This window comes from Chiroxiphia lanceolata, chromosome 3 (genome assembly GCF_009829145.1).
Source record: "Chiroxiphia lanceolata isolate bChiLan1 chromosome 3, bChiLan1.pri, whole genome shotgun sequence".
Classification (NCBI taxonomy): domain Eukaryota; kingdom Metazoa; phylum Chordata; class Aves; order Passeriformes; family Pipridae; genus Chiroxiphia; species Chiroxiphia lanceolata.
This window is the reverse complement of record NC_045639.1, coordinates 40621081-40648711: the sequence shown is the minus strand read 5'-3', so window position 1 is coordinate 40648711 and position 27631 is coordinate 40621081. Positions and strand designations below refer to the sequence as shown.

At 40.2% G+C, this 27631-nt stretch overlaps 1 protein-coding gene and 1 long non-coding RNA gene across 2 annotated transcripts in view; one reads left to right on the top strand and one right to left on the bottom strand.

Moving 5' to 3' along the window:
- Window positions 1–308: 308 nt before the first annotated feature.
- LOC116784920 lies at window positions 309–22487 on the bottom strand. The gene is made up of 4 exons (XR_004356295.1): window positions 22432–22487; window positions 12987–13119; window positions 7327–7431; window positions 309–916 (listed from the first exon to the last, which is right to left on the bottom strand). It is a non-coding gene; the product is annotated as an uncharacterized LOC116784920 (long non-coding RNA).
- Window positions 22488–25132: 2645 nt separating this feature from the next.
- The window catches only part of SLC35F3 (solute carrier family 35 member F3), a 171184-nt gene continuing 168685 nt past the window's right edge, over window positions 25133–27631 (top strand). Inside the window, exons 1-2 of the mRNA XM_032683976.1 lie at window positions 25133–25433; window positions 25696–25925. Of these exons, the coding sequence (XP_032539867.1) occupies window positions 25381–25433; window positions 25696–25925 (283 nt within the window). The 5' untranslated portion in view covers window positions 25133–25380. The remainder of the gene's footprint in view (window positions 25434–25695; window positions 25926–27631) is intronic.

Sequence of the window (27631 nt, the reverse complement as noted above, 5' to 3'; positions counted from 1 at the left end):
CATATACTTTGGAACTGCTTTTCTTCACAGCTGAAAAATTCCAGCATTTTGCTTTCTAATACCTTAAAAGAGAAGGAATAGGTTAGCTTACTACTCCCTCAGAGGCTGATGAGTATTCAGTTAGAGCCAGATTCAAAGCTAGATCCTAACAGATTTCAGGAGAAAGTGGGCTGGGATGTTCACTATTTGAAAAGCAGCTGGGATACCCTTCCAAAGAGTCTGCTTGACCCAAAACTCTGCTGGAATAGTCTTGAGAGAAAAAAAAACACACCATAATTTTCACAAAGTTGCAAATGGACCTGTAGAAAAGAAATGCTGAAAGCATTGATTTTATTTCAAGCCTCAAGAAGTTGACAGATAAGATAGAGATCATGTATATTGAATAATAAATACTTAAATACTCTTAAGAATACTAGTAAGAGCCAGTAAGATCTTCAAATGAAAATAGATTATTTTCTCAGGAAGAAACCTGTCTATTTCCCAGGCTTTCACTGATACTTAAGGTTTCTATCCATATCAGTATGAATACCATACTTTGAATAGTCATTGAGAACGTGTCCCTCCACTTACCCACCTTATTTTATTATCAAAATATAGGTATAGTGATGTTTCTTACATACAGAAAAATAACACACACCTTCTACATTACCTTTGTTTTAGGAGATAAGAAACTTTCACATGTATTCCAGTTCAACAAAACTGCTGAGAACAAATACAGTTCTTCAGCCTATTTTATGAACTCCAACACAAAAGATGCTGAAGCTGGAAAATCCAAAGTCTTGGAACATACTCAAATCATGTGAAGAAACAGATAGATACTGGAGGCTTCAGCCTTCATATCAGTTTTCAACCAGTCTTCAGTCTTCATAAGTTTTCAGTTGTTATGTACTTGGGTTCAAATACCAAAAAGGTGGATCTGAAAAGGAAGAAAACAGTTTATTAGACTGAAATCTTGCACACTGCCAGTTTAGAAACAAGTAGTACATAGAGGATTGGGCATATTTGGAAGTAATAATTGAAATCATGACAGAAATTATATTTTCCCTGAGGTGATGTAAATGTGATTGGCAGTCTCTGAGCATTATCCTGAAAAATCTGAAGAGAAAAATACTTAAACCCAGGACAAATAGTTCCATGTTCTCTTACATGGAGTTATTCCCAAAACTGTATGCAAAATCACCTCTGCAGAGCTACTTGGTTCCATGTGTAGCAGCCATGACATTGACATCTGCCATATCTGCAAGTGCTTCTCCCATGAAGAGAAGAATTTTTTTTTTTTTTACTTTTCCAGATTTCTTGTCTCTTAACATTCATTATGACAGTTTTTGGTTGCCCAGATTGACACTACTGTCAGAGCATAAGTCAAAGTATTTACAGAGTACAAAATGCAGAAAATTGTGGCATATATTGCAGCTCTAGCTGCTCTTTTGCCACAGTTCAAGTTCAGGCATTAACGCTGTCTGTGTTCAGAAACTACACCTTTCTGTCTGCTCTGTGTTTCTTTGCAAGTTTAATACTCTTGATTAGTAATAGTGGAAAGGTTAATATTCCATTAGTAATGCTTATTCCCAGGCATTATGCAACAGTTTGATGATATTTTTTTCAAGTTGGTAAAAATGTGTATATTTATCAATGTATGTATCTGTTCAGATAAATCAACCAACGGCTATGTGATATAGAAAACTGGAGACTAAGAGCAAGTCAACAGTGTTTTAGGAGGATCTAGGATATCAGAAGATACTGCATCTGACTGGTAGACCTTCTAAACCCGCCTGATGAGTCACCTCAGCCTCTGTTTTACCTGTTTCAGATCCCTGAAGGAACAGAAGATGGTACAACAACCCCAGGGCCACCTGGAGTGCAGCCGTGAGGTCCCACAGCAACGCACAGCACATCTGCCAGAGCTCTGCTGCTCATTTTGCAGCCTGTTGGGTGTTGGCTCTTTCTGGGTAATGAGGAGAATTGTGTTTTCCCTGGTGACTTCTGCACATCCTCTGTAGTATCTCTGTGTCTCTGCTTGCCTCCCACTAGCTGACAAGCTTCTGTCCCTTGTGGCCAGCATTGCACAAAAAGGGCATGTGTAACAAGAAGTCTTGGCCTGGTATTGCAGCTTTGAGATGTGTGGGAATGCTTCTGCAGAAAGCTGCGGCAAGGCAAAAAATAAAATCCTCTGATCACAGAACAGTTGAGGCTGGAAGGCACCTCTGGAGACCATCTAGTCCAGCTTCCTGGCTCAAGCAGGGTTCACTAAAGCAGGTTTCCCAGAGCCATGTCCAGATTTTGGGACAGTTTTTAAAATAAAGAAATAAAGGCCAGAATAGTCTCCAACATTTTTTTAAAGTGTTTTTTTAAAGTTTAGTTTTCATGGCTAAATCACTTCAAAATGTGGTAGATTTTAGGGAGCCTATCCTCCTTCTTCTCTTGGGGCCAGTCCAGAGGACCCCAGAAGTGCACCAGACCTTGTTCTGCAAGGGCACAGGGGTGTCACATAGATCAAATTCACATATTCTGGATGGGTAAACTGTACTGATCCATAAAACTCACTTGAAAGTAGGATGGTTTAGTTTACGTTCTGTCCTAAAGATCTGTCATATTTGGAAAAATAAATCTTTATTCTTTTAAAATGAAAAGAATTAACCTTCTGTGCCACAAACTAATTTCAGCACAGCGTGGAGACTGACTGAAATACATTGATGCTTCTGAAAGTGTGGAGGACCCCTTGCAAAGAGTCAGCATGAAGTAACTGCATTGTGTGATTTTTCTGTTGTCAGGGCATGGCAAAAGAATCTTCAAGTGTTTCTGGAAGTTCAAGCAGTTTTTATATCACATTGGCAAAAAAATATATGCTGCTAAGCATCTGTATAAATGCATCTGCAAACAAGAAAAGTGTTTGTCAAAACCTGCATCCTATGAAAGAGATACTACATGGTATTCTGGAGTATAAATAATGGCTTAATTATGGACTGATTGTGTTTTAGGAAAAACACCTTTGCGCTCTTTCTTGTCATGAGATGTTGCCATGCTCTACCAAAGACCAGTCCCTCCCTCCCTCTCTCCATTCTTTTCAGCATATTTCACATATATTCCTCCCATGCTTAGCTAATTTTGGGGGGTAAGGACTGGTTTGGGGTGTTTTTGGCATTATACAATCGTAAAAATGTCCTATTTCAGCAATACTAAATGTCAGTCAATATGTTATTTAATTTTGGATCGTCCTTATAAGAGAAAGAACAATCTGCTTTCTGTGGAGAAGAAAGATGCTTTAAAGTCCAAATATTATAAGACTCCAAAGAATTAATCCAGGAGATAAACCAACAAATTCTTCTGAGGACATTATTGTTACTATAGAAACACGCCTACATCCAGAACTTCCTTGTGAAGTAAAAAAGGAGAATTTGCTTCATTAATCATTTTTACTCTCCTGTCACAACTTGGTTGATGGGGATGCTGGTAACAACAGGGCAGTGAGCCATGGAGGTAAAAGTATCCAGTAAACATAGACTGAGAAAGTTGTTTTTCAGAGCTGGGGCAGAGGGGGCCTTTCCTTCAGCTACCAGGTTGTGTGTTACAGAACCTAACACCAAAACCTTAGTCATCTCCCACTAAAAGACACCTACAGCTTTGTAGTTACTGCTTCAAGATTAAAAATGTCAGCCTGCATCCCTTGCGAACCTGCAATGCAGTCATGGCCCTGTCTTCTTGCATCCTTGGTCCAACAGAGGGTTTTTTTAATTTGATGTTTCCTTATGCAGATATTCATTAACTGGTGGATTGTGCTGTTGCACGAAGTCACTGGGGCAAGTACTGAAGCATGAATTTTAGAATTGAATGGACAATATTATTACTGAAGTTTTATCTAGTATAGGAGCAGAGACAAAGACGTAACAAAATCCCAGGCTTCAGAGACTACAGATGCTTTTCTCTGCCATTCCACCACTGCTCTCTTTTAGGTTTCACTAGCATTGCATGTATGCATCCACCTGTCCTGTTCTCATGTTCCCAAGAGCCATCAAAGACCATCCTCTACATAGGTAAAATACACCGGGGAGCCAGAGCTGGGCTGTTATTTCCCTTAGATACCATTTTAGTGATTTTGTTACAAACCCACAGGTTATGAGCCAGGTTGTTGGCCAAACAGAACACAGAAAGGCAGATCAAGGATGTTCCCCAGGGTGGTGTGGAGACTTGCAGTGTTTTTGCTTCTGTGTCTCTATGGCAGTTTCCAGAAGCAGCATCATGCCAAGATGAACATCAAGAGCTGGCACCCATGGCATCCCTTTCTGGGAGCAAAGGCTGGCTTGCTGAGGTGACAGCCGTGCTCTCTGGCAAGTACATTCACTTGGCTGGAGTTTGTTGGATTTAGAAGTCAGACAGGAACTAGGAGCACCCAAACCCACACTTTTTGAACTTCTCATTAGACTTTTTCATGCTTTCTGTGAAGTAACACAGAAAATCTCATGTGAAGGCAGGAAAGGACCTTTAGGTACAGATCCTTGGGGCCGAGTTCGAAAGGAGAGGGCACTTGCAATGTCCATTTCTAACCTGCAGATCTCCCAGCTTTTTCAAGTAGCCAAGCTACATTTCAGACCAGCACGTGTCATGGAAGAGATCTGCACTGCACTCCATCCAGCCTGGCTGTGCAGGAGGCTAGGGCTCCCCACAGACCTCCTCAGCTAAGGCACATTACCACTCTTGGCATCTCCTGCACCACAACGGACAGCACGCTGTTCCAGAGGGACGGAAGCCGAGCTGCTGGCTCCTTCTTCCATGAAGAAGGTAAAATCATGTAAAATTATGCAAAAGCTGACATGATTTCAACCATAGTTAAACTCTCTTGAAAGAATCTTTACAAAGTTTAATAAAGACTAAAGCAGTAGCCTGCTACTACTAGAGAAGTTAATACAGAATACCTTCTCTACTGAGATATTTCAAGAACATAAATTTAAAAATGCATTTGGAGGGATGATTTAAGTTCCCCATGGATATTCAGTAGACTTTCTAAGGAGAACTGCCACAGAGAAAACCCATTAACTTTTTTATCAGACTCTCTAGGAATCTCACATAAATTGATTAATATCCAAACCAGAAAGTGACTTTGCCTCTATTTCCTCCGAAAAGGAGCTTATTTCTAGCCTGCCCTGCCTCTTAGTCCTAAAATGTCTTTAGCAACATATGGTCCTTTCTAAAAAAGATACTAAAAATTGGGTTTCTGCCAAAGTCATAATTAATAGTCAAGCACCCAGGCTTACATACTTGCCTCATTTTTTCTGTGTTTAATAAATATATATTCTAATATGGATAATTTTAGGATAATTTTTATTGGTGGCACAGAGGTAAAATTATTTTTACATTAATTAAAAAAAATAGAAACTGCTACCAAGTTATAAGATCTGAAATAATGAAGACTAAACCAGAAAAAAAAGAATACATTAATTTTCTTCATGGGTGGTTTCTTGAAAATTACATTTCATGCAAACTTAAAACATGAGCTTTCTCCTTTGAGATTTTTTGTAGCTCTGGATTACAGAGATCATTAATACGAGGGGTTTTTTTCCTCTTTCCATGTAAATAGCTATGTACTTTGGTCAATACTCTTGGGCTCTTTGTGGACAAAATAAATAAACTACTTCTTAAAGTCATTCTCAGTGACGAATTTGCTTCAGTCCCTGAACCACTTCACAGCAGTTCTTTATATTCATTTGATCAACATTCTTAAAAAAAATAGGAGTAGGGGAGCTGAATGCTGCATTGCTGTATAAGCCTCACCAGCCCACAAAGAGTTCTGCCTCCTGCAGAACCCCTAGACATCAGACCAGCCCATTTTGTGATACAATTACAGTAACAGCTCATAACCCCTGTGGAAGTGCAAGCACCCTTTTCTTCCACTGTAGCAGCCTGGAAAGGGTTAAAAGGAGCCCATTTCATCTTCTTGCCCAAATCAATTAGGCAGGACTGCACTACGAGGGAGCTCTCAAAGCAGTCCTGGAGAAGGGTGAAAAATGAGAAGGGTCCGTATGAGATCTACATGTAGGAAACAAATGTCAGAGAACCCTTTGCAGGCTCTCATGGGAAGGGTGAGGGACCTTATTTTAAGCAAAACTCCCCAGGTGCCTCATACCAACCAAAAAGGAGGTCCAGAGTTTCCACTGAGTGGCATGGAGAGGGCAGAGTGAACTGATCATTGCTCTCGAAAATGCTGTTCTCTGGCAGCACTTTGCCAGCCATAGCTCACATTTAGGCTCTTTGTGGGGTAGTGAGGAAGTTCTTGATCCATGTAAATATTTTGGGATGCAGCTGTGGGGCTCACAGGAGCTGTAGGACTCTCCTGCATCTGCCAAACCTAACAGAGCTAAGGGCTGCAGCTTCCAGAGGTCCATCTGCTGCTGTGAAATTCCCACATGCTCTTGCTCTAATATCAGTCATGCTAATTTGTGGCCTCTTATCTGGAGCTAGGTGGTGGGATGATGGGTGTCTCTGTCCCAGGCACTCTGGGGAAGAGTGAGCTCTGAAGAAACCTTATTTGAAGCTTCTGCAGGTGTCTATGGGAAGAACAAAAGGCCTGTGCTCGTGCTGGGTAGCACAGCACGTGAAGGCTTTTGGAGGAGATGCAGTGTGACCACAGGGTGGGAGGTTTCAGCTCCGAGTCCCTCTTTAGAAGCAGTGTAATCAGCAGAACCATGTTTCATGAAGCTGCCAGTTGCTGACAACTGGTGAATACAGAATAATTGGTGTAGGTCCTGCAGCCTGCCCTCACGTACAACCTGTTCCTCTGCTTTGGTCTTGTAGTCCAAAACAACTCCCAAAACTTGGTAGTTGGCACACTGCAGTTGAGTGTGGGGGGAACTGTCTTTCCTTTTCTGTAGTTTGCCTGTTTAAAATGTACAAAATAAACTTTGCTTCTTGGGGTTTTGGATATACGCTGGTGAAAGGTTGGACGTGAAAAGAAATGACTCACAGCAATTATCAGTTGAAACTAATACTTTGTTATGAATCTCTGTTTCCTACACAATCTTACTATTGCAAGGTTCCTACGTTAGTTGTAATCACAACTTCGAGGCATCAAATTTTAAATGAATCAGAACAAACAATTTCTCAAGCTACCTTTTAAAGAAATATTACATTACTTGTTTTATACTTTTTTTTAATGAGGATGTTTGGTTGGTTTTTTTGTTTGTTTGTTTGTTTGGATTTTTTAATATCATTAAATGAAGTCTTGCTTTCACCAGGGAGACTGTGTTTTGTCAGAAAGCCAATTGTGCTTCTGGAAGTGTTAGGCTGTGAAAGTTGCAGAAAGTGTTTGCATGGATCTCTGAGACCCAAACTCACCTATAGTGTCATGGCTTATGCTGTGTAAAGCATTATGGTTTCCTTTGTTCTTCCTAATTTCATAAAGCTCTAATAATGGTCCGGGTTACAAAAAATTGCACAGAACTAGGAAAAAAGACATAATTGATTCATGTGATGAAGAAGCAAATTGTATCAAGCTAATTGACATCTTTCTTACTGCCCTACACTGTCCATCTAATATTTTCTGAATATTGTACAAATTGATTTAAGTAAAGTATCTTCCCATGGGTTTGCTTGAAGAATGCCAACCACTTTATCATTTTATGTCAGTCATACCAGAAATCAAAAGGAGATATGTTTCCCAGTGAAGAATATGCCTATAAACTCATATAGACCAAGAGAAGACAATAGGCTGAAAACTGTGAGAGAACTGGAAAGGGAAGAAATAAGTTCTACCTAACTGGACTGTGTAAGACCCAGAGGTTCAGGACCCTCTTGTAGTGGTTATACCTCCCTTGCATGGCAGGAAGCAGTGGAGTGGAATTTTGACATAATGTGAATAAAATAATTGGTTTCACGAGATTAGAGGGAGGCAACTGCATATACTCAGGCAGCAAGGAATAAATATTCTTGCCTGAGTATATTTTTGCTTCTGTTAAACTGTTTTGCGAGTTAGGTTTGTTTTTTTTTTAATAGCCTGCCAGACCACAGGCAGCACATTTGTCTTTTGAAATTTAGACTAGAGGTGGCTAGGACTTCATGGCCTTATGTTGCACAGTCCAGAGACCCAGAACATCTGCAGATGAGGGTTTGGATCTGCAGAGTACCTCAGTCAGTTTCTGCCCTTCTGGAGAAAAATGAAGACAAAGCCATCCTTGGAACTGATTCCATGGAGAAAAGGCTTTTTTTCTGCCTCCCCAGCCACCCACTTCCCCTGCCACACATTTAATGAGTGCATACAGAACATTATTTATGAGAGGTGCACAACTCTATTAAGAAACTGTTGTCAGTATAAGTAAATTGGCATGCGCTCCCTCTCCTACCCAAAGAGGCAATAAGGATCTACAGAACAGGGTAAATAATCAAGATTTGTATTATGATTTGCCTTTGAGGTTTGTGTCAAATGCTTCAGCAATGGTTTTAAGCTTGATTTAATTCCCTAAATGTGTTAACAACTAACAACCATCGAGTTTGTTTTCTAATGCAACTCATTTAATGCACAGTATAAAATACAGTAAGGATTGAATTACATGGGTATGCAATTATAGTTGGAAAAATGTATTGCAATGAGCTTTTCAATTTATAGCAGGAAATGAAGCTCTGTAATTATGTGACAACATAAAACCAGAGCAGTGAAATTGGACTCTAGTCCTTTCTTTTTCTAGGTCTACTATCAGTAAACATGACCTTGTCCCATTTTCCCTTCTATGTAGCTCAAAGAAGATTCCTGGTGAGCATCTAGTGAGCAACTGGTAGTTTAGAGATTTAAGAAGAGTCCATCATTGCCCAAAGCATGCAGGGGTATCTCGCTGTAGTGCTGGTGAGCAATAGGACAGTACCCTATGGTAGGTCAGCTCACTCACTCAAACGTAAGATCCTGTCCCACACCAGACAAGACTTAAGTCACAGAGAGTGAATGTGTTGAACCTCTTAAGTTGCTTAATTATGAAAGTATGGTTTACAAAATACAGTTCAGATACCAAGATGACATGATAACACCACTTTCATGTAATGCTTTTTAATAAAATATTTGATAGAAAGTAAGGCTAAAAGAAAACCAAATTGATACTTAATCAGTAAGGGATTCAGTCTTATCTTGGAGAAAACACATTTAGTAGGAATTGTACCTACAGTATAATGTTTTCTTCATAACAGTGATATTCTCTGAAGAACAGTTTAATTTAAAGAATAAAATTAGCTCTATGTTTCCACAGAATACACTCTGGATTTCATGCATCGATATGAACACTTACTACCAAAGGGTATGATCTTCAGAGTAGAAAGAGCTGGTTTGAATACTCTCACTAGGAATTGTGCTTCAGCTGAAGTAATTTTGGTTACTTTTGTGATCATCTAATTGCAGAGACTGGAAGACAGAGGGAACAAATTGAATGAGGTCTTTGCTGGTGAGGGTCGGGAGAGGCTGGAGCTTCAGTCTGAAAAGGGTTGCTGAAGGAAAGGCTGGGCTGGCAGAGGAGCTATTCCCTGAAAAAGCCTGCTTCTGGGCTATGGCTGGGGATTTTATGCCAAAGTTCTGTTAGGCATATGAAAAGAAATACTGATAATGAATCTAGGATAGGGATTTCTCATGGAAAGTAGAGAAACTCTTGTTAATTACTAGCAAAACCACAACATCCAGCTCTTCATTTTAAAATAGCCCTTATTAAGGTAGTTCTAGTGACCTCTCCCCTCAGAAGCTGATGGACTTCAGGCACATTTCTAGCTCTATGGAAGATGTTTTACGTGATCACTGAATATTAATTGGCTTCTGTTACAGAACTGCAGAACTTAAACATTAATTGGATAAATGCTGATTCCTACTTTCAGTTACATAATTCTTAAATGAAACTTCTTTGTACTTGTATAATTGTTTTCAGTAAGTTGAGAATAGAGAGTATTTGCAGTCCAAGCAGTTAAACTTGATTAAGCTGGAAAGAGAATCCACTAATCACATACATAATGCATAACTGAGCTATAAAAGCTTTTGTATCAGAGATCTCTAGCAGGTACATTCTGTGTTATGCTACTGTTAGTGTTATGGTTTACCTGATTTAATAGGAGGAATATATTAACAATTTTTTAATGGTCTAACCAAGAAATATGAATGCTCTATTTTTTTTGTTTTCATGATCATAGAACCTATAACTAGTTGCTTATGCAATACAAATATTCGTTGTGTTAACAGGAATTAGGATATGTATCTCTGTAATACAGAATACTGAATATTGAAGCATAGATGTTTCATGTGGAAAAATGGAAATTGCATAATCTGTGTTAGTAAAGAGGAACCTCCAGATGTTTCAAACTGTATTGTATATGAGATTAGATTGCTTACTAGTGACAACTTGCTTACTCTAAAGTCCTTGTTTCCTCTTTGCATGAGAGGGTTTGATATTCATAGAGGAAAAGTGGGAGTGAGAGAGTGATGTATATCTTGCTAATATTGTCAGGTTATTGTTTGAGTTTTTACTCCTATCCAGCGTAAAAAGGAAGAGTAACATAAAGCTGTTAATATCGCTTGCTTTGGCCGTGTGATCTGTGTGCTCAACATTAGCTGCAGGTGCTCTAGGTTTCTATTATCGCTGTTGAAGGAACCCTTTTAGCCCATACTCATTCATTATTTCAAAGTGTCTATTTGGGTAAGCCACATTTGATCTTCAGTTTGGTTGGAAAATAGATGTTGCTGTGTCTTACAAGCTGCAGTGTAAAGTCAATGAGATCTCTGCACTAGTTAATGCTGATCTGATGGAACTGCAAAATTAAGAGATCTGTCTTGTGGAGCTATGAAAGCTCTAAAAGAAAGCTCAACAAAGGGAACCTCTTTGCAGTCTTGTATTTTCCTGTGCACACTGGTTTCTCGGATTGTCCTCTCTTCCTATGTTTCAAGAAAAGAAGGAGGTGAAATTGCCAATCTCCTGGATGTTGATTTAATAGTGCCTTTTTTTTTCTTGCTTCTGAAGACAGATAATCTACAGACAAGTATTCTGAAAACCCTGTGAAGCCTGTTGAATGCACTGGAGATGAATTCAATGATCTCAGAGCATATGCCTGACTTCAAATCCCAATAATCCTATCTATCTGGCACTTGGAATGTTTATGCAACTCCCAGCCAGCCTGGGACACCAGACAGCATTGAAAGTGTGGTGATGGAGTATTGAGCTCTTCCCTACATCCCTTTCTGAATGATGAACTGCAGTAGGTGACTACTGCTGAATATAGTAGTACATCTTCTAAAGTAGTCCTAAATAGGCAGCAGTAGATATATTCATAAAAAGCAGCTAATTTTATATTTTCTAAATATCCTATCTTGGGAAAAGGTGTATTAGATATCTATAAATACATTATTTCTGAAAAATTCCAATGAATACCCCATTGTAACCGATCAAACTTTTCCAAAAACTAAAGACTTAAACTCAAATATTAATAATTGCATAACCGCAGTACCTCCCCAAATTCTTTTCCATATTTGTAGATCTTCTATTTCACATGAAGAGTAGATAAACACTTTAATACTACAAAACAGTAGTTTAACAGGGCTTTTTAATTAAAATTAACAATTGAGCTGCTAAGAATAGGTAAAATAAAGTTCTGGTTTTATTTTTTTTTTTTTTTTTTTTTTTTTTAATCACAGGATCAATTAGGTTGGAAAAGACCTCTGAGGTCATCAAGTCCAACCTATGACAGAACACGACCTTGTCAGCTAGACCATGGCACTTAGTGCCACATCCCGTCTTTTCTTAAACACTTCCAGGGATGGTGACTCCACCATCACCCTGGGCAGCCCATTCCACGTTTTCTGTGAAGAATTCTTTTCTAATATCTAACCTAAACCTCCCTTGGTGCAGCTTAAGACTATTGCTAGTTGCCTGGGAAAAGAGGCTGACACTTCCACCTGGCTACAACCTCCTCTCAGGTAGTTGTAGAGAGCGATAAAGTCTCCCCTGAGCCTCCTCTTCTCCAGACTAAACAACGCCAGCTCCCTCAGCTGCTCCTCACAGGACATATGCTCCAGACCCTTCACCAGCTCCATTGCCCTTCTTCGGAAGTGCTCCAGCACCTCAGTGTCCTTCCTGAATTGAGGGGCCCAGAACCGGACACACTTAATTTGTTAAGCTAATATGCTTCAAAAATCAAAATCTGAATGCAATCTTTCTATCTACAGAGTAATAGTTGAGTTTCCAGTTCAGAACAGAGTAGTGAAAAGTTATGTGGTTTTGTTAGGAAAAAAAATTCTCTATAGGTTTCTACATTAGAACAATTTTTCCACTTAATATCTCTGACATTTATTGATATCCATAAATGACAACTATAAAAAGCTTACTTGGAGAAAGATGATATTCTGGACTGCTTGAATGGTCAGCCAAACGTTTTCAGAGGTGTTAATTGCATCATTCATCTGAACAGGATTCTGGTGCTAAGGCCAATCAGTGACAGCCTTCTTAATTTCCTCACAACTGATCAAAGCAGGCAAGAAGAGAGAAATGCTGTTAGATTTTTTTATAAGATCTTGATAATGCCTCCTTTAGCTTAGACATGGTATTTTGGAAAGTATTGCAAAGTCTGATCTGCTTTCCATTCTATTCAAATGCATTTTCTCCCTTTTAATGAAGACTATGCATGTGTCAATGTCAGCCTTGATGTACTAGCAAGCAAAACAATTCTTAGAATTCAAGTAGCTCAATACTCTTCAATACCAAAATTCTTTTAGGTTGATGGATAAATAGAGAAGTGTGGTGGGCTGGCTCTACTGGATGCCAGGTGCCTGCCAAAGCTGCTCTATCACTCCCCTCCTCAGCTGGGTAGGGGGAGAAAAAATATAATAAAAGACTTGTGAGTTGAGATAAGGACAGGGAGGGATCATTCACCAATTACTGTAATGGGCAAAACAGACTTGATTTGGGGAAATTAGTTTAATTTACTACCAATCACATCAGAGTAGGATCATGAGAAAATAAAAACTAAATCTTAAAACACCTTACCCTCACCACTGCCTTATTTCTAGGCTTAACTTTGCTCCCGATTTTCTCTACCTCCTTCCTCGTGAGCAGCCCAGAGGGACAGAGAATAGAGGCTGTGGAAGAGTTCATCACGTGTTTTCTCTGCTGCACCTTCCTAGGGAGGAGGAAACAAATGAATAGATTTTATTATACAGACAAGAAGTGCTAGTAATTGGGTGTGGCAAAGTGTGGCAGCAGCAGAACCTTCTGCACGGAGCTTTGCGCTAAAATCACCTGTTCAAAGCCTTGCTTTTGCACCACCTGGAGGCTGTAGGCTGCTCTGAAATGAATCTCTCCAAACTGAGAAATGTCATTTTTCACTTATGTCTATTGAGATAGCCTAGTGTCTTGATGCTATTTAGCACCAAAACTCATTCCACCAGGCTTCTCTTTTGATGCCTGTGTCCACTGTCACTACAAATAACGCTTTACATAAACATTGGCATATTTATGCCAATAGTATTGGCATAACGTTGCCAATACTATTATGGCAAGAAAGTCCTAAATTAAGATCGTCTTCTTTTTCCCTCCTGTTCTTCCTGACAGCAAACTCTTGTGCTATCGCTGGAATGTCAAACTATTCTTACCTCCAAGTCTTTGATATTAGGTGAGCTCACCGGTGTAGATTGTTACTTACGGATTTTTGGGTTTGTAACCTCCAGTAAAAAGATCATGTTTGAAGCTTCACAATCATTTATTGGGTGTCAGGGGTTAAATGCCAGAACTAGGAATCAGGCTTTCATTTACATGTCAAACACAAACTTTTGCAAAGTTTCATCTCTTCTCAGGAGACAAGCAGAGCTGAAAGTTACCAACTCTCCTTTGAAGCACCAGAACGCTCTGGCCTCTTGTTTGGTCCTTCTCCAAGTTCTTGGCTTGCTGCTGGAGAGAACAGCCTCCACACAAAAGCTAAGTCACCTGCCCACAACTCTGCAGCACTTGTCAGTCTCATTTTAAATGATGGTAGCTCAGCATCCCTACTAAATGTTGTTATGGTGACCGTGGAAATCTAATACTGAGCACTACATCTGTCTGCTTATCTACTGCTAATGATCCTGCTGTGTACAACTTCAAAAGGAAGGGAACCAATGGGTTGTTTTTTAAAACCTCCTGGATGATCAAAGAGGACAGAGACTATAGACTGTCCTTCTATTTTAATACACTGTCCTTCTATTAAAAAATTGATGCTTAAGTTTGATCCCAGGTAAAGGAAGGGAGGGACAACAAGTCTCTTGGTACATCTTTACAGGTAGATCCTTTGTTTATTTAGGGCCTGGTCATGTTCCTGCAGAAGATGGTAAAAATTCCCTATGTCAGCAGCCTCCAGTGGGGCCCACAGCTGGTACAGCAGTTTGGAGAATGAGCAGATCAATACCATGATCTGGAGATAAGTGTGTGTGTGTGTATGCAGACACACGTACTTTATTGGGAAGGCACTAACAGGGGGTAAGAACATGTATATGCTGGCACTGGACAGTTCCATATTCCAGAATTGCACAGTTCACTCTCAGGGATATTTTCCTATTCCTCCCTTCAGCTCTTGGTGCCTTTTGCTGAACACTGGCGATGATTGAGTCTATGTGGGTAATTAACTTAAAACCAAATAAAATTAACAGGTGCTTAGGAAGGGAAAAGTAATGAAGTGGGGAGGAGTGAAACTTTTTAACCTCAAGTTAAAAATATAATTGATATGTTTAGTGCAGGTGAACAGCATAACTGCACGTTACCTTTTTATCCTCAGTAAAAAATTGGTCATAGCCATATGAAAGGTTTTATTTCCCACCTTTACATATGTACTTTCTGTAAATCAGTTTAGTTGGTCTCTCACTGTATATTTGCTTGTCCTGTTGGTCTGTGTCAAGCAATACCACAACCCAGGTGGCACTAGATGCAAACCCTTGCAGTCAGGTAGACCCCAAGGTGATGAGAGGGTGCTCTGCAGCCATTCTGCCTATTGTAGAACACGATAATAGAGGGCAGGCTGAACTTTAGAAGAAAATGACATGCTGATAACTGTTACCACTGATGGAAAACTATACCTTCTTGTCTGATGTTCAGCAATTTAGATTCCATAATAATCTGAGTTCTCAAAGATGTTCAGGCTTTTTCTCCTCACAAAATTTCCTTTCCTGCTTCTGAGTAGTGGGAGGAGGTTCTGTGTTTTTTCTTGGTACTGTCTACTTTTCTGTTGTGATTGGCTGCTTCTGTTTTGTCATTTTGATGACTACTTCTCACATGTGCCTGCCAAAGTTCAAGTGTTTGGACAACGCTCTCAGGCACATGGTGTGATTCTTGGGGCTGTCCTGTGCAAGGCCAGGAGTTGGACTTGGATGATTCTTGTGGGTCCCTTCCAACTCAAGATATTCTGTGATTCTATGTGGTGAAATTGGAGTCATGGAAGCAGGCAAGCAGTGCTTTGCCTAACACTCCCTTGCATTGCAGGCTGCAATCTCTTTTGCGCTTCATTTGTATCTTTACAAAATGTCAGCAAAAAATCTTTTCAAAAGTTACTGCTACAAACCGAATTTTTGAAAGGCATGACAGATAATAATCTCTGCAGCTCTGAGCTGGCTCATAGGCAATAGAGCTGATGAACATTCAAGGGTAAGGTAGGAGTATCAAGAGTAACTAAAATTTATCAGATGAGATGGTGACTCTGGAAGGGAGTGGAAAAAGCATTCATTCTTAACCAGAGAATGGACATTCGGAAAAGGGAAGACAAGTCATTACACCAGTTCCAAGATTTATTTCTTTTCAATCTTCTTTGACAACTAAAATGTAATAAAATGGAAAAAGCAAGGAGGGTGCAAATAATGAGGTACCTATTGACTAATGCAATACAAAACATTAAATGGAATAACAGCAGCAACTGCAACAACACTTCTCTAGAAATCTGATATTGTTTTTACTGGCTTGATTTTGGCCTGGCACATGAAATAGCTGCTGCCAGTGAACAATGGAGATTGATGTCACCACTGTGAAGAAGAGATGGACAAGATGGAACCCATGACTTTATGTGTGTCTAGCTACTCACATAATGCTGGAGGCTCCAGCAAACACACCTAAGAGAAGCGCTCTGTTGTTTTGGTAAGGAGAGTTTTGTTTAGTATTGAACCTGTATGTTTTCTGCTGAGATGTAAGCCCCTCCTCCTGTCCCAGGCAAACATGAAAATTCATATATTGTCTCTTTCTCATAACAAATGGTTGTAAGGGATTCATATGAGACTTTGCCCTACTTCCAGATTTAAAACTGCAGCACAGTGAGACTGTAAAGATGGCATCTTATTGCCGTACCCAGTCTATTTTTAATCTGATCTGCTTACTTAAGGAAAAGCGATGTTAGCCTGTGCAGTCCTATTGCCTCATGAGAATAAAATAGGTGAGAAAGTGAAAACAATTCCCCCTTTTTTTCCACTATAAAGCAGTGTCTCCTAAATGGTGAAACTTTGTTCATGCTGCTGATGTACAAGCCTGAAAAATAGCTTCCATCCCTAGGCTGCCTCATGGGGAGTGAGTGTGGATTTTTCATAAACCTTTGAATATGATCTGGTGGTGTGCTGTCGTGATAGATACAGATTCCCTTAATACCATGAAGGTTTTCTCTCTGGAGTATAAATGCACTCTGGAAGAACTGTGAAGCAGCATATTTTCTTTGCACATACTCTTGTCTCTGTTGTTTTCTGTTTTGCAAGGTCTACTTACTAATTGTACAATGGCCTAATAAAGTCATCACTCAGATTTACTAACTGGCAAATTGTTAAATAAGCACAAATATTTTTCATCAGCTTAATTTTAAGGTCTTGCTTCAATCAATGGAAACTTTTCATCAGTTACTTTGCAGAATTTTTGGGTTTACTTGTCCTACTATCATAAAATATCTCAATACTAAAATAATATAAGCACATTCTGTAAAGACACTAATCACAGAAGAAAGAGAAATATTTAATCTTTAGTGAGAGATATACTGGAGCCAATGTAGCTTGCTAGTCCATGGATTACTACAATGTCAGAAAAACTGCTGTTTGTAACTTCCATGCTTGCTGTGTATCTCTAAAAAGTTGTGAGCAGAGCTGCATATTTTGTTCATGTTTTTTTTAATTTGGCTGTTAAGATTAGGCTTAAAAAAATGGCTTCTGTACACTACAATATCTCTGCTTTTGTATAATATTCAGGAGTATTATACCAAGTAAGTCAGAGAACATACACATCTATTGGAGGAGATAGGGAAGGGAGCTCTTACTCAGCTTTGCAAGGACAAGGTACTATTTATGGACTAACGCAGTCAAAGTGAACCTGAGGCATGTGGAACAGCATGACCACCTCAGTTACTGCATGGTGTGGGTGGCCTTTTGTCTTGAATGGTATCATAGTAACTGACGATGCAGCAGGTGTGAGGAGAAGCCACAAAAAAAGGCCCTTTTAGATATGACAATGAAAGGAATAAATAAAATATTTGTCCATAATTGGTCTCAAAAGGCAGGCTAAAATCTGTTGTGATGAGGATTTGTTTTGTTTTAGTAGAGAAATATATTTAAGGTTACAAGACATTAATTTTAGTAGCAGCTGAGGGCTAAAACTCTTGATCTATATGTGTATGAGTACTGGAGGATTGCAAAACACTATCTGCAGCCCAATGTTCAGGCAGTAACATTGGCTGTGTTTTATAGGGGCTATTTTATTTCCTTTCCAATGTTTACAAAAATGCATTGAAAGCAATATAAAAATCCCATGTGCGATACAAAGGGTGAAAATTACCTCTTCATTTCACAGTAAAGCATAAAAAGTTGCTGTTTATCAACTTTTTAATGTGTGAAATCTCAACTGCAGGAGAAAAAAATTAATTATTTTAATTTTTTCCTTTTGTTTTTTAGTTATTTGATGCAACTAAAATTGATATTTCTGGCAGGCATTAAAAAAATCCTATTAGGGACATTTGCAATATCTTAGTTTTCTCTCTCTAATACAGATTCTAACCAAAGAATATCAAGGCTAGCATTTTTACTTATCTCTATAGCCAAATACTCAATTAAAAAACCCACAGTAGCCTGAAGAATGTCTCTCCCCCAGTCTTTCTCACAGGTCCTCCGTCTCATATAGCACTGTCATTTCCTGAAGTGCCATGGAGTACTATATCCTAGGACAACTTTTTGTAATTTTTGTCTCTGGATTAGTATTTCAAGGACAATATCTGTATTTCGACATAGTCAAGGTGAGTGTCCCTTTTTTAGTGAAGATACCTAAGCATTACGTGATCTCTTCCTCACCTATATGCATGGTTTTAGTTTGCCTTCCACATGTTGCCTCATGTTCATCATGTTGCTAACATGGCTCACATTCCTCTAATTTTACTTGAATAGGAATTTTGCATGAGCCAGCAAAGGAAAAACTACATATAAGTAAAACCTTTAGCTCAAAACCAATAAAGGTAGCCTAGAAAAAGGAATATAAAAATGCACGTTAGAAGAAACATTACCAAGAAAAGAAAACAAGGATCTACTAATTTTTGATATGTTTTTACATACTTAAGCGAAAATAGAAGTTAAGACACTTGCAATAAAATTTTCTTGCAGCCACATTTCTTTTGAAAATATGATAAAATGACAATCACAGAACTCATGCCACTCTTCAGAGCCTACCTGTGAATTCAGAGGCTAGATGTTGAAAGCAACTCCATTAAGATGGTGAAGTTTCACCAGCTTGAAATAGATTAATTGACCTTGGTGAATAACTCTGCCTTAAATTTTTATGACTTGAAACTAGTTCGCTGGAGCACTTCTTGCTTCTGTTGAGAAATGCAGCTGCTCGTATCTACATAAAAAAAGCCTATTTCCATCTAGACAACCAGTTGTAAAGAATATTTTAACTACCTGGGACATTTGCTCTACATGTTTGAGTAAATAATCTAAACAGCGTTTCCAAGCCAGAAGGTTGAGATCTGTTTTATAGGCTGTTGTGTCTGAGAACTATAACGCAATTTATGTGACAATAAAGTAAATGTAGTTATGTGCCATAGATGCATGATTTGAAGCAATAATGATGACATTAATCTTGATCTTTGTGATATTTTGATAGGCATGATTATACACACATGCTTTTCATCCACTTTCTCCATGTCTTTATGAGCTGTAATTGCTTATAAAGACTGTGAGGCACTTGTGGTGTGCCTGTATCAACTATTGCAAGTGAAAGTCTACTTTTAGACCATCAAGTGATGCTAGTATACTTTCAGCTACCAAAAAAAAAAAAAATAAATTGCTAGAGGATGCTAGTGTATGTGGCTTTTACAAAACTAAGCTTTTCTATCTAGCTTTCCAATCAGCACGCACAGCAAAATGAAGTCTGATGCATTGAATTACACAAGGAGAAGCCATACTATTTAACGTACTGTTCTGTGCACTAAGCAGCTCTAGCGTGAATGGGCTGGGGGGAAGTCTGGACAGTTCAGGAATACAGCTTTTGCAAGGTCATCTTCTCCTGACTCAACCTTTAAGAATATGATTTAAAAGCTTTCTGACTTTCCTCAGCAAATGCCCTTTGGCAGGATTAAACTGCACCGCTGCCAATCCAGCTCAATACCAAGCATGTTAATGAGGTGTCTTGGCCTTTTTATTAATTCTACAAGGAGGGTAGTCCATTCAGCAGTGACTGAGAAGGTTTAATCAAATAATCTCATTGTTCCAAATTTATCACCACAATAAAATAATCTACTAAAGAAATACAAGATGCAAGAACTCATTTTTCAATGCTATATCACTTTATACTAAGAAGCAGGGCAGCCTTGGGGCTCACATCTGCCCACACGTGAGTAAACAGGGTATAGGGGTGTCACTGTTTACAGAAGGGACCTGCATAGAACCTCTGCAAATTGTCTGCCCATGATTCTCACTGTTACTCTCACTAAAAATTTATACTGTTAACAGATTTAATTTTTTTTAATGAAGTGTTTTGATTTCAAAAAACATCTGGAAAAAAGTGTAGTGAGATACAGTCTTTATCCATGACATGATGAAATCTATCCATTGTAGGTGATAAAAAGTTGGAAAGAGGACACCTTTTTGTATATTGTGGGAGGAAGTGAGGTCTGAGTTGCTGTAACAGAATAGTTATAGTACCTTCCAAAATTATTTCCAGAAAATCTGGAAAAATAAGTATGGTTAACTTACAAATAGGGTTTAAAACGCATACATGGAAGTAAGTGGCTATGTTCCACACTTTGGAACCATATGGCAAAAATGTAATGCCTTTTTGATCTTTTATGCTCACAGATCAAAAATTCAGCTGTGGGTTTTTTAATGTTTCAGACACATGAGCAGCTTCAAACAGTTGTCATTAATTTTATACAATAAAAACTGCCTGTCAAATCAGTTTCCAAGTGTTCCGTTCTCTTCAGAAATCTCTCCTACTGAGAAATCTGCACAGTCTAAGGCTAGTGTCACACTTTCTGCATCAAACACCTTAGAAACTAGAAAAAAATCCAGTATGTTTTTCTGAAGAGTGAGAATTATCAGTCTTTTCTTGGTGCTAGCACAACATCCAGATAAGCAATTTAAAACTTAATATGAATATTGTGCCCAAATTCACTAAAGCAACTGCCTACTCTGAGCACAAATTCATTAAGAGTTTTCTTTCAAGTTCCTTCTAGAGTTCTTCACTCTCTATTCTCTCCCCTATGTCTTTTTGGCTATTGCTTTTTTTTTTAATTCCTTCCCCCACAGGCTAGCCTGTGTAGACAGCTGTTCCTATGACTTTATCCTCTTCCTTATTCCCTGGCTGTTTGGCTCACTTCTCAGATAAACCTGGGGTACAAGGACAAATTAGGAGTCATACACAGTATCTAGCCTTTCCTTAACTTCAGTTTTGCAGCCCATTATTTCTAGTACAAATAACTTGAAGTGACAGAACATGAAGGGATACCAAGGCTATATAGCACAACAACTGACTTGGAAATTCAAGCCTCTGTTTCTCAAAATATGGGCTATTGAAGAGGTCTGCTGTTCTGTATTCTCTGCAATTGACACCTCCTACAGTCCTTTTGGGGTCTCTTGCTGGAAGAAGGAAATGTTACTATTTTTCTGCTCTTTGCATTTCAGTTTTTAATTTGAACTGAAAAGAGAGGCACTGGCAGGGCTTGTACACCACCAAGATATGATGAGATGTCCTAAATTTTTTCTTCTGCACTTCTCATCTAACAATGGATAGCAAAACAAAAAATAGGTCTATTTTCCATTCCAAATAAAAGGAACTTCTATTTTCCACAGTCTCTGTCAAAGAAAGAAAGCAAACAGTTTATATTCAACCACTTCAAAGCAGCAGATCAAAATCAGCTTGTTTTAAAGCAGTATACCTCCCAGGAACTGGGACACTGACTCTGTATGTCCCTTCCTGACTGCAAAAGACAGCTACATCGTAATTTCCAGAGCTTTCCTGTTGCTTTCAGCAAGGTGTCATGACAAAAATTCTGATGCTTTTTTGGTTCTGCTATGCATTGCAGAGGTCTCAGAAGAATGTGAGAGCTCATGTGAAAAATGTGCTGCAACTTGTCTCAAATTCATCTGATTGCTCTCTCAAGCACAGTGTTGGTTTCTCTATTGAGAGAACAAGTGTGCTTCTATTGAAGGTGGTCAGGCTGATATTTGCTTATTATTCAGTCTTTCACTTGGCCATTCTCTGCCTGCTGTATCACTTTTTCTTCGTTCTTTGGGTTTATTGAAACCAATTAAAGTTGGTATGAAATATTTTAAAACATGAATGCAAGCAAATATTATCTAGGATGGACTAGAAAGTTTCTAGCTATGTATTTTTTTGTTGTTGTTGATTCAAAATATTTTGTGTGTGAAATGGGTTACATTCAAAGTTGCACTCCTATTTAGTCTAAACAGCATATTACAATTAGTCCTACTGACTGAGCTGGGGGCACTCAGCATACGCAGTAGCATTACATTCATGTGGATGTCAAATTTGATCACAGCCAGGGAAACTGAATAGGTTTGCCATACAAGCATTTCCATGTACTACATAGCACTTTTATCATCTATAGTGTATTTCTGTCCAACACCCAAAAACTCTTGGGGCAGGAATATCTGATTAATGGCTTGGGCTTATACCTTCAGTGCTAAACATAAAAATACTAGAGAAGCAGGAATATACATCAACTACAGAATTTTCAGTTAGAAGACTACTTACTTAAATCCCTCCTTGCTTAAGGAGGGAGTTGAGTTTTCTTCTAAAGACTCACTTCCTAGGGATAATTTTTATGAACTGGAGAAGAAGGAACACATCAGCTTCGTGCTGCAGTTTATGCAGTGGTGATTATTTTGTTGCCCAGTGAAACATCATTGCTCTCCTATTCTAATATGTCATTGTATCCTTTAAATCTAAAACTCTTGTCTTGGGGTAGGGGTTGGGAAAAATAAAAAAATGCACTTACCTTCCTCATGAAGTGAGTCGTATTTTGATAAATGTAAACTTCCATCCTAGAGAAACATCTGGCAAGCTACTATTGATGGGAGGTGAAAAAAAATACAGTTTAAATTATATTTTCCTTTGACACAGCATCACATTGTAGACAACATAATGCTAATATATAATAATGGCTGTGCCTTTTAAGAGCTGGATATCAGTCAAGCATATAATTTCATGTTGTCTGGAGAAAAGTAAAAAGGAGTATCTAACAGGACAGAATAAGTCACCACACTCTGGAATAATTAGTTATTGTTCCCTTGCCATAGAGCTCTGACATTTTAAAAAATATACTATTTCCTAACTATTCTGTGTTTGAATGATTGCAGGTGTTTTTCTAAAGTAATAAACTGTCACTAGTGAGAGGTTCAGAAAAGCTGTTTATAATGGCTCCAGCTTCATGATGCATACAATTTTGCCCACTATTCCTTAAATAGATATATACTGCTTAGCAAATTTTTTCTTTATCTCTTGTTTCTTACACACAGTAGCATTGCTAGTATACCACAACATTTTTTCTTCTCATATTTAAAATCTTAAACAGCTCCATAAATCTACATATTTCAAATCATATGAAATCCCACACTTTATCTTTTAATGTCCAATGCCATATTGTAATGTTTCAGTTTTAGCTACAATGCTTAAACATAATTAAAATAATATACATGAGAATTTTTACTTTCATCTCTCCAGTAGCTGCTATTATTAAAGAAGAAACATCGCTTACATCGATAAGGTTTGTTGATGTTTACTCTTACTATAATTTTGAAATGTCATATTTATTAAACATTTTAGTGAACTTTAAAATGTTCACTCCCATGCATTTTTTTTTCTCTCTTGGAAGATTCATGCTCACTTCAAGTTTGTCAGTGCTGCCACCTAAGCTGTCCAAAGTCACTTTCCTGCATGACAGGAGAAACACCCATCTGTCATTTCATTTGCACCTTGAAATGGCAGCAGCTGGGAAAGAATAAAACAGCAGGAAAATTTTTATTGGACAGAAGAATGAGATGGTTCTGGTCTATTAAAGTGGATATGTGTGTAATAGGGTCTCTGACTTCCATGGCTGTTCTCTGGTGCTACAGAAGATGGGCAACTAAATATGTCAGTGATGGAGACAAAATTTCTCGCATGGCTGACCAAATCTGCACCAGCCCATGCCAAGAGGCAGGTGAATGCTCAGCAGGTGTCAGTCACTATTGGCTGGTCAACAATGTTCAGCTTGCTTGGTTATTAAAACCTTTGCTTGCTCTGAGACTCAGATATCTCCTGCCAACGTGAATTAGTCCACTACCAACCACAGCCAGCCTTGACTTACATTTCTGGACCTATAATTTTGGAGGAATTTGATACTAGATATATGTAGTATTACAGAGAATTCTCAGAATAAATTGTATCCTTGTCCATCACTTAAATCCAGACAGAGCATAGACTTTGCATACTGAACAATGCTGGACTTTGGAGGTCTGACTGAAATGATTAATTCCATTCATGCCTGTTGTCAACATTCCTCCCCTAAATGTCCTAAAGAAACTTAAATCACAACAGTGATCAATATCCTTAGATTTAGTGAGCGTTATGTTTTCATCTTAACCGAAATCATCCTTCTGCATTGATTTGTGTACCCTGCAAATTGCTCTGTCACTGCTAGTAGGCAGCATCAAACACCTTCACAGTTACTCTCTGCTTGCACTGCTGGACCACTGCTGTTCACCTGTGTTGGGTTTTAGAACTGACCTCCTCAGCAGCAAATATTTTTCCCCTTCACAGGCTCAAAATAAGGGATGGATGGGAAACAAAATAAATTTAGTGCATTTTTCAGTACATAGGTACTTAAGATTAAAATTAGTTTGACCTTCATCTGCTGGAGATTTTTTTTTTACTTCCCCTTTCTGATAGTGATGTGGTGATCCTGTAATGTTACCTTTAGTGACAGCGAAAGGTTCCATTTAACTGATCCAGCTCCCTTCCACATTTGATACCTTGGTGGTATAATGTTCCAGGTAAACTGAGCTTGTGCAGCGGTGAAAGAGAACATTTTTTTTTCTCCTTGGACTTGCCTTTTTCCCCCTATAAGATGCACACAGACATATGAAAGAAATTTCTGCCTACGCTTATCTCTACTTCTATGTAATTAAATTTTGTGTAAGTACCTATTATGAGATTTTAATCTTATTTTTTTTTGTCTTCGTATAAAGTAACATCTATGCTCGCATGTTTATTTAAGTGTAACTGTATGTTTGCCACTTAAGTTGGTCGGCGTGTTTAAAAAACCAATAAAAATAAACGTGGTTTGACAGAAGGCTGTGCGGCCCCGGTGCTTCCTCGGCGGCGTTACGGCGGCAATCAGGTGGGTGCGCTGGTCAGATGGAGCCCACGGTCACTTCAGGGCCTGCCTCGCTCGGGCTGTCATGTACCCCCGCGCTGTTTCCAGCTTGCCCCCATCGAGCAGGGCCGAGAAAGCCTTCGCTCCCGGTCCGAGAAAGCCTTCGCTCCCGGACCGAGCCGGGACCTGGCGGGTGTTCCCGGGAGAGGCGCGGCCGCCCCGCCCCGCGGGCCGCTGGCGTTGGCGGTGCCGGGGGCTCCCCCTGCTGGCGGCCGGCGGGACCGCGTGGGGTGGGGGGCGCGGAGCGCGCCCTGCCCTGCCCGGCCCCCGCCGCCGGCGCTCCGCGCTCCGCAGGCGGCAGCGGCTCGCAGGCGGCAGCGCCGGCCCGCCCGTCTCCCTGCCCGCCTCCCTCCCGCCCTGTCTGCCTCTCCCGCCGGGGTCAGCGCCAGCCCAGGGACCCTCTACCACGGGGGCGCAGCCTCCACCCGCTCCCTCCTTTCCTACCTTTCCGCCTCTTACCCGGCCGGTGAGTGCCGCCGGCTCGCCCCGCCGTGAAGCCTGGGCGCCCCCCAGCCATCGCTGCTGCTCCCCATGGGGATCCGGGAGTTCCCCAACGGCTCCGCGCGGGGAAAAGCCGCCACGCTGTGAGTACCGCCGCGGTACGGGCGGGAGGGCTGGGAAGGACGGGGGCACCCTACCCCACCTCGCCCCTGCCGGCGGCGCCGCCCGCTCCCGGGGGTCGCTCCGGTGGAGGGCGGCGAGGAAAGTTGTCGGCGCCGGGAGCGCCGTGCGGGCTCACCTGCCGGCGGGGGTCCCGCCGCCCGCCGCCAACTTCGCCCGGGGCCGGCGGGGGCCGGCGGCGCCGGAGCCGCGGCCCCGGGCTGACGCCCCGCTTCTGACCCGCAGCGGCATGCGACGCTCCCCCGATGTCAGCCCCCGGCGGCTGTCCGACATCAGCCCGCAGCTGCGGCAGCTCAAGTACCTGGTCGTGGACGAGGCCATCAAAGAGGACTTGAAGTGGTCCCGCTCCGTGGAGGACCTCACCAGCGCGTCCGTGGGGCTCACCTCCATCGAGGAGCGCATCCTCCGCATCACCGGCTACTACGGCTACCAGCCCTGGGCCGCCAGCTACAAACGTGAGTCCCTGGCGCGGACGGGCTGGGGGGTTGCCAGGACGGGGGCGAGACGGAGCCGCCTGAGGGGTGTGGGTTCGAGGGGCCGATCGCTCTGTCGCTGGAAGAAAGTCGCCCTGTGGGACTAAGTGCTATCACTCTCGGCGGAGAATTCTGTGCTCATGTTGTCTGAGTCCTTAGGCAGTTGCTGGCTCACGGGAGCGTGGTGCTAAGAACGATGACAGCTAAATTCTGCTAAGAAAATAGGTCAAATATTTGTCTTAATGTTGCAGGCACACTTAGCGACGCTGATTACGGTGTTTGACAGCTGTGTAAGAGCCCCTGCACGTTCGTTCACACACCATTTCCACAAGTAACACGTTACCAGCGTCTCTCCATCGTTTTAGGGGTCTGTCAGTTTTTCCCAGCGCTTGATCTGAATGATATGTCTTTTCCTATGTCAAGTGGGACTGTTTTTTCTGTATGCATGCACTTGAGAAAGAAGCTTCCTATGATATAAATACAAGGAGAGACATAGCTATATTCCTCCACATAGATGATTTACAAGGGAAACGTTACCTTGAGCAGTTCAAATATATGAACTAGTATTTTTTGTGTGTAATGCCCCATTTCTTGCCCATTTTTCATCACCATGATGGCAATTGTATGAATTAAGAAGTTGTAGAATAGTTTATGAGTTAACTGAAGTAATAAAATTATTTTGGTTGTCCTAATGTCATTTGTAACATCACAGGGGTTTTTTTTGTAAAAAGGATTCTGCTGTAACAGAAATCATTGCTTTGCTGGAAGGACTGGCTGATGAAGTGGTTGTTTTCATTTTGTACTTTTCTAACTATTAAGTGCAAATATTCCGAAATATTTACTACTGGATTATCTGTTTGACGTGTGCTTAATAATGGAAGAGAATGATACAAGAAAGCGTGGCACACAGTACTAGTTCAGTTTTTCTCTGAAGAAGAGCCACTCCTGATTGCCTGAAAATAGGACTTTACTAATAAATATTCCAATACTTCTTCTCTGTGAGCCTTTTTTTTTTCTTGATTGCAATTATGACAGAAATATCAGATAGCTGCTACTTTACTCACTGGGAGTATGGTATTTCTATAAGAGCAATTCCATCGCCTGGACTGGGACTATTCATGAGAGTAAAGCTTATTCAAGTCAGTTTTCAAGGATCAGATCGTATGTGGATGCTAAACTGAGTTGGATGTTAATGATTTTATCTGGCAGAGTGACTAATAGTCTAGCTGAAGTCACACTGAGCTGCTATGGCTGAACCTTCTGAAATAATAAAGGTCATGCTGGCTCCTCAATTATAACCTATTTGTTGAAATTTATAACTCTGCCTGAAAAAGTTAATAGCAAGCCTAAGCCTGCTATTCTAGTTAGATTTTCTCTTGTAAGTCATTTTGAATAACAAAATTACATACTTGAGTTATAATGGTGGGGAATAAATATACAAAGTGTCTGAGTTTCATAAATGTATGTCTAAAAATAATAGGCTATGTGAAGTTGTTGTCAGTTTAAAATCCAATTTGCTAGGAACATAGAAGAACATGCAGAAGAAAAGACCCATCTCTATGGCATGGCTGAAGCAAAACAGTGTTGATTTGCATCCGCTGAATAGCTGACTGAATACGTGTAAATGGGGTGTATCATCAAAAGTGGGAAGACAACTTTGTCACAGATGCTTTGAAATTTCTTTAAAT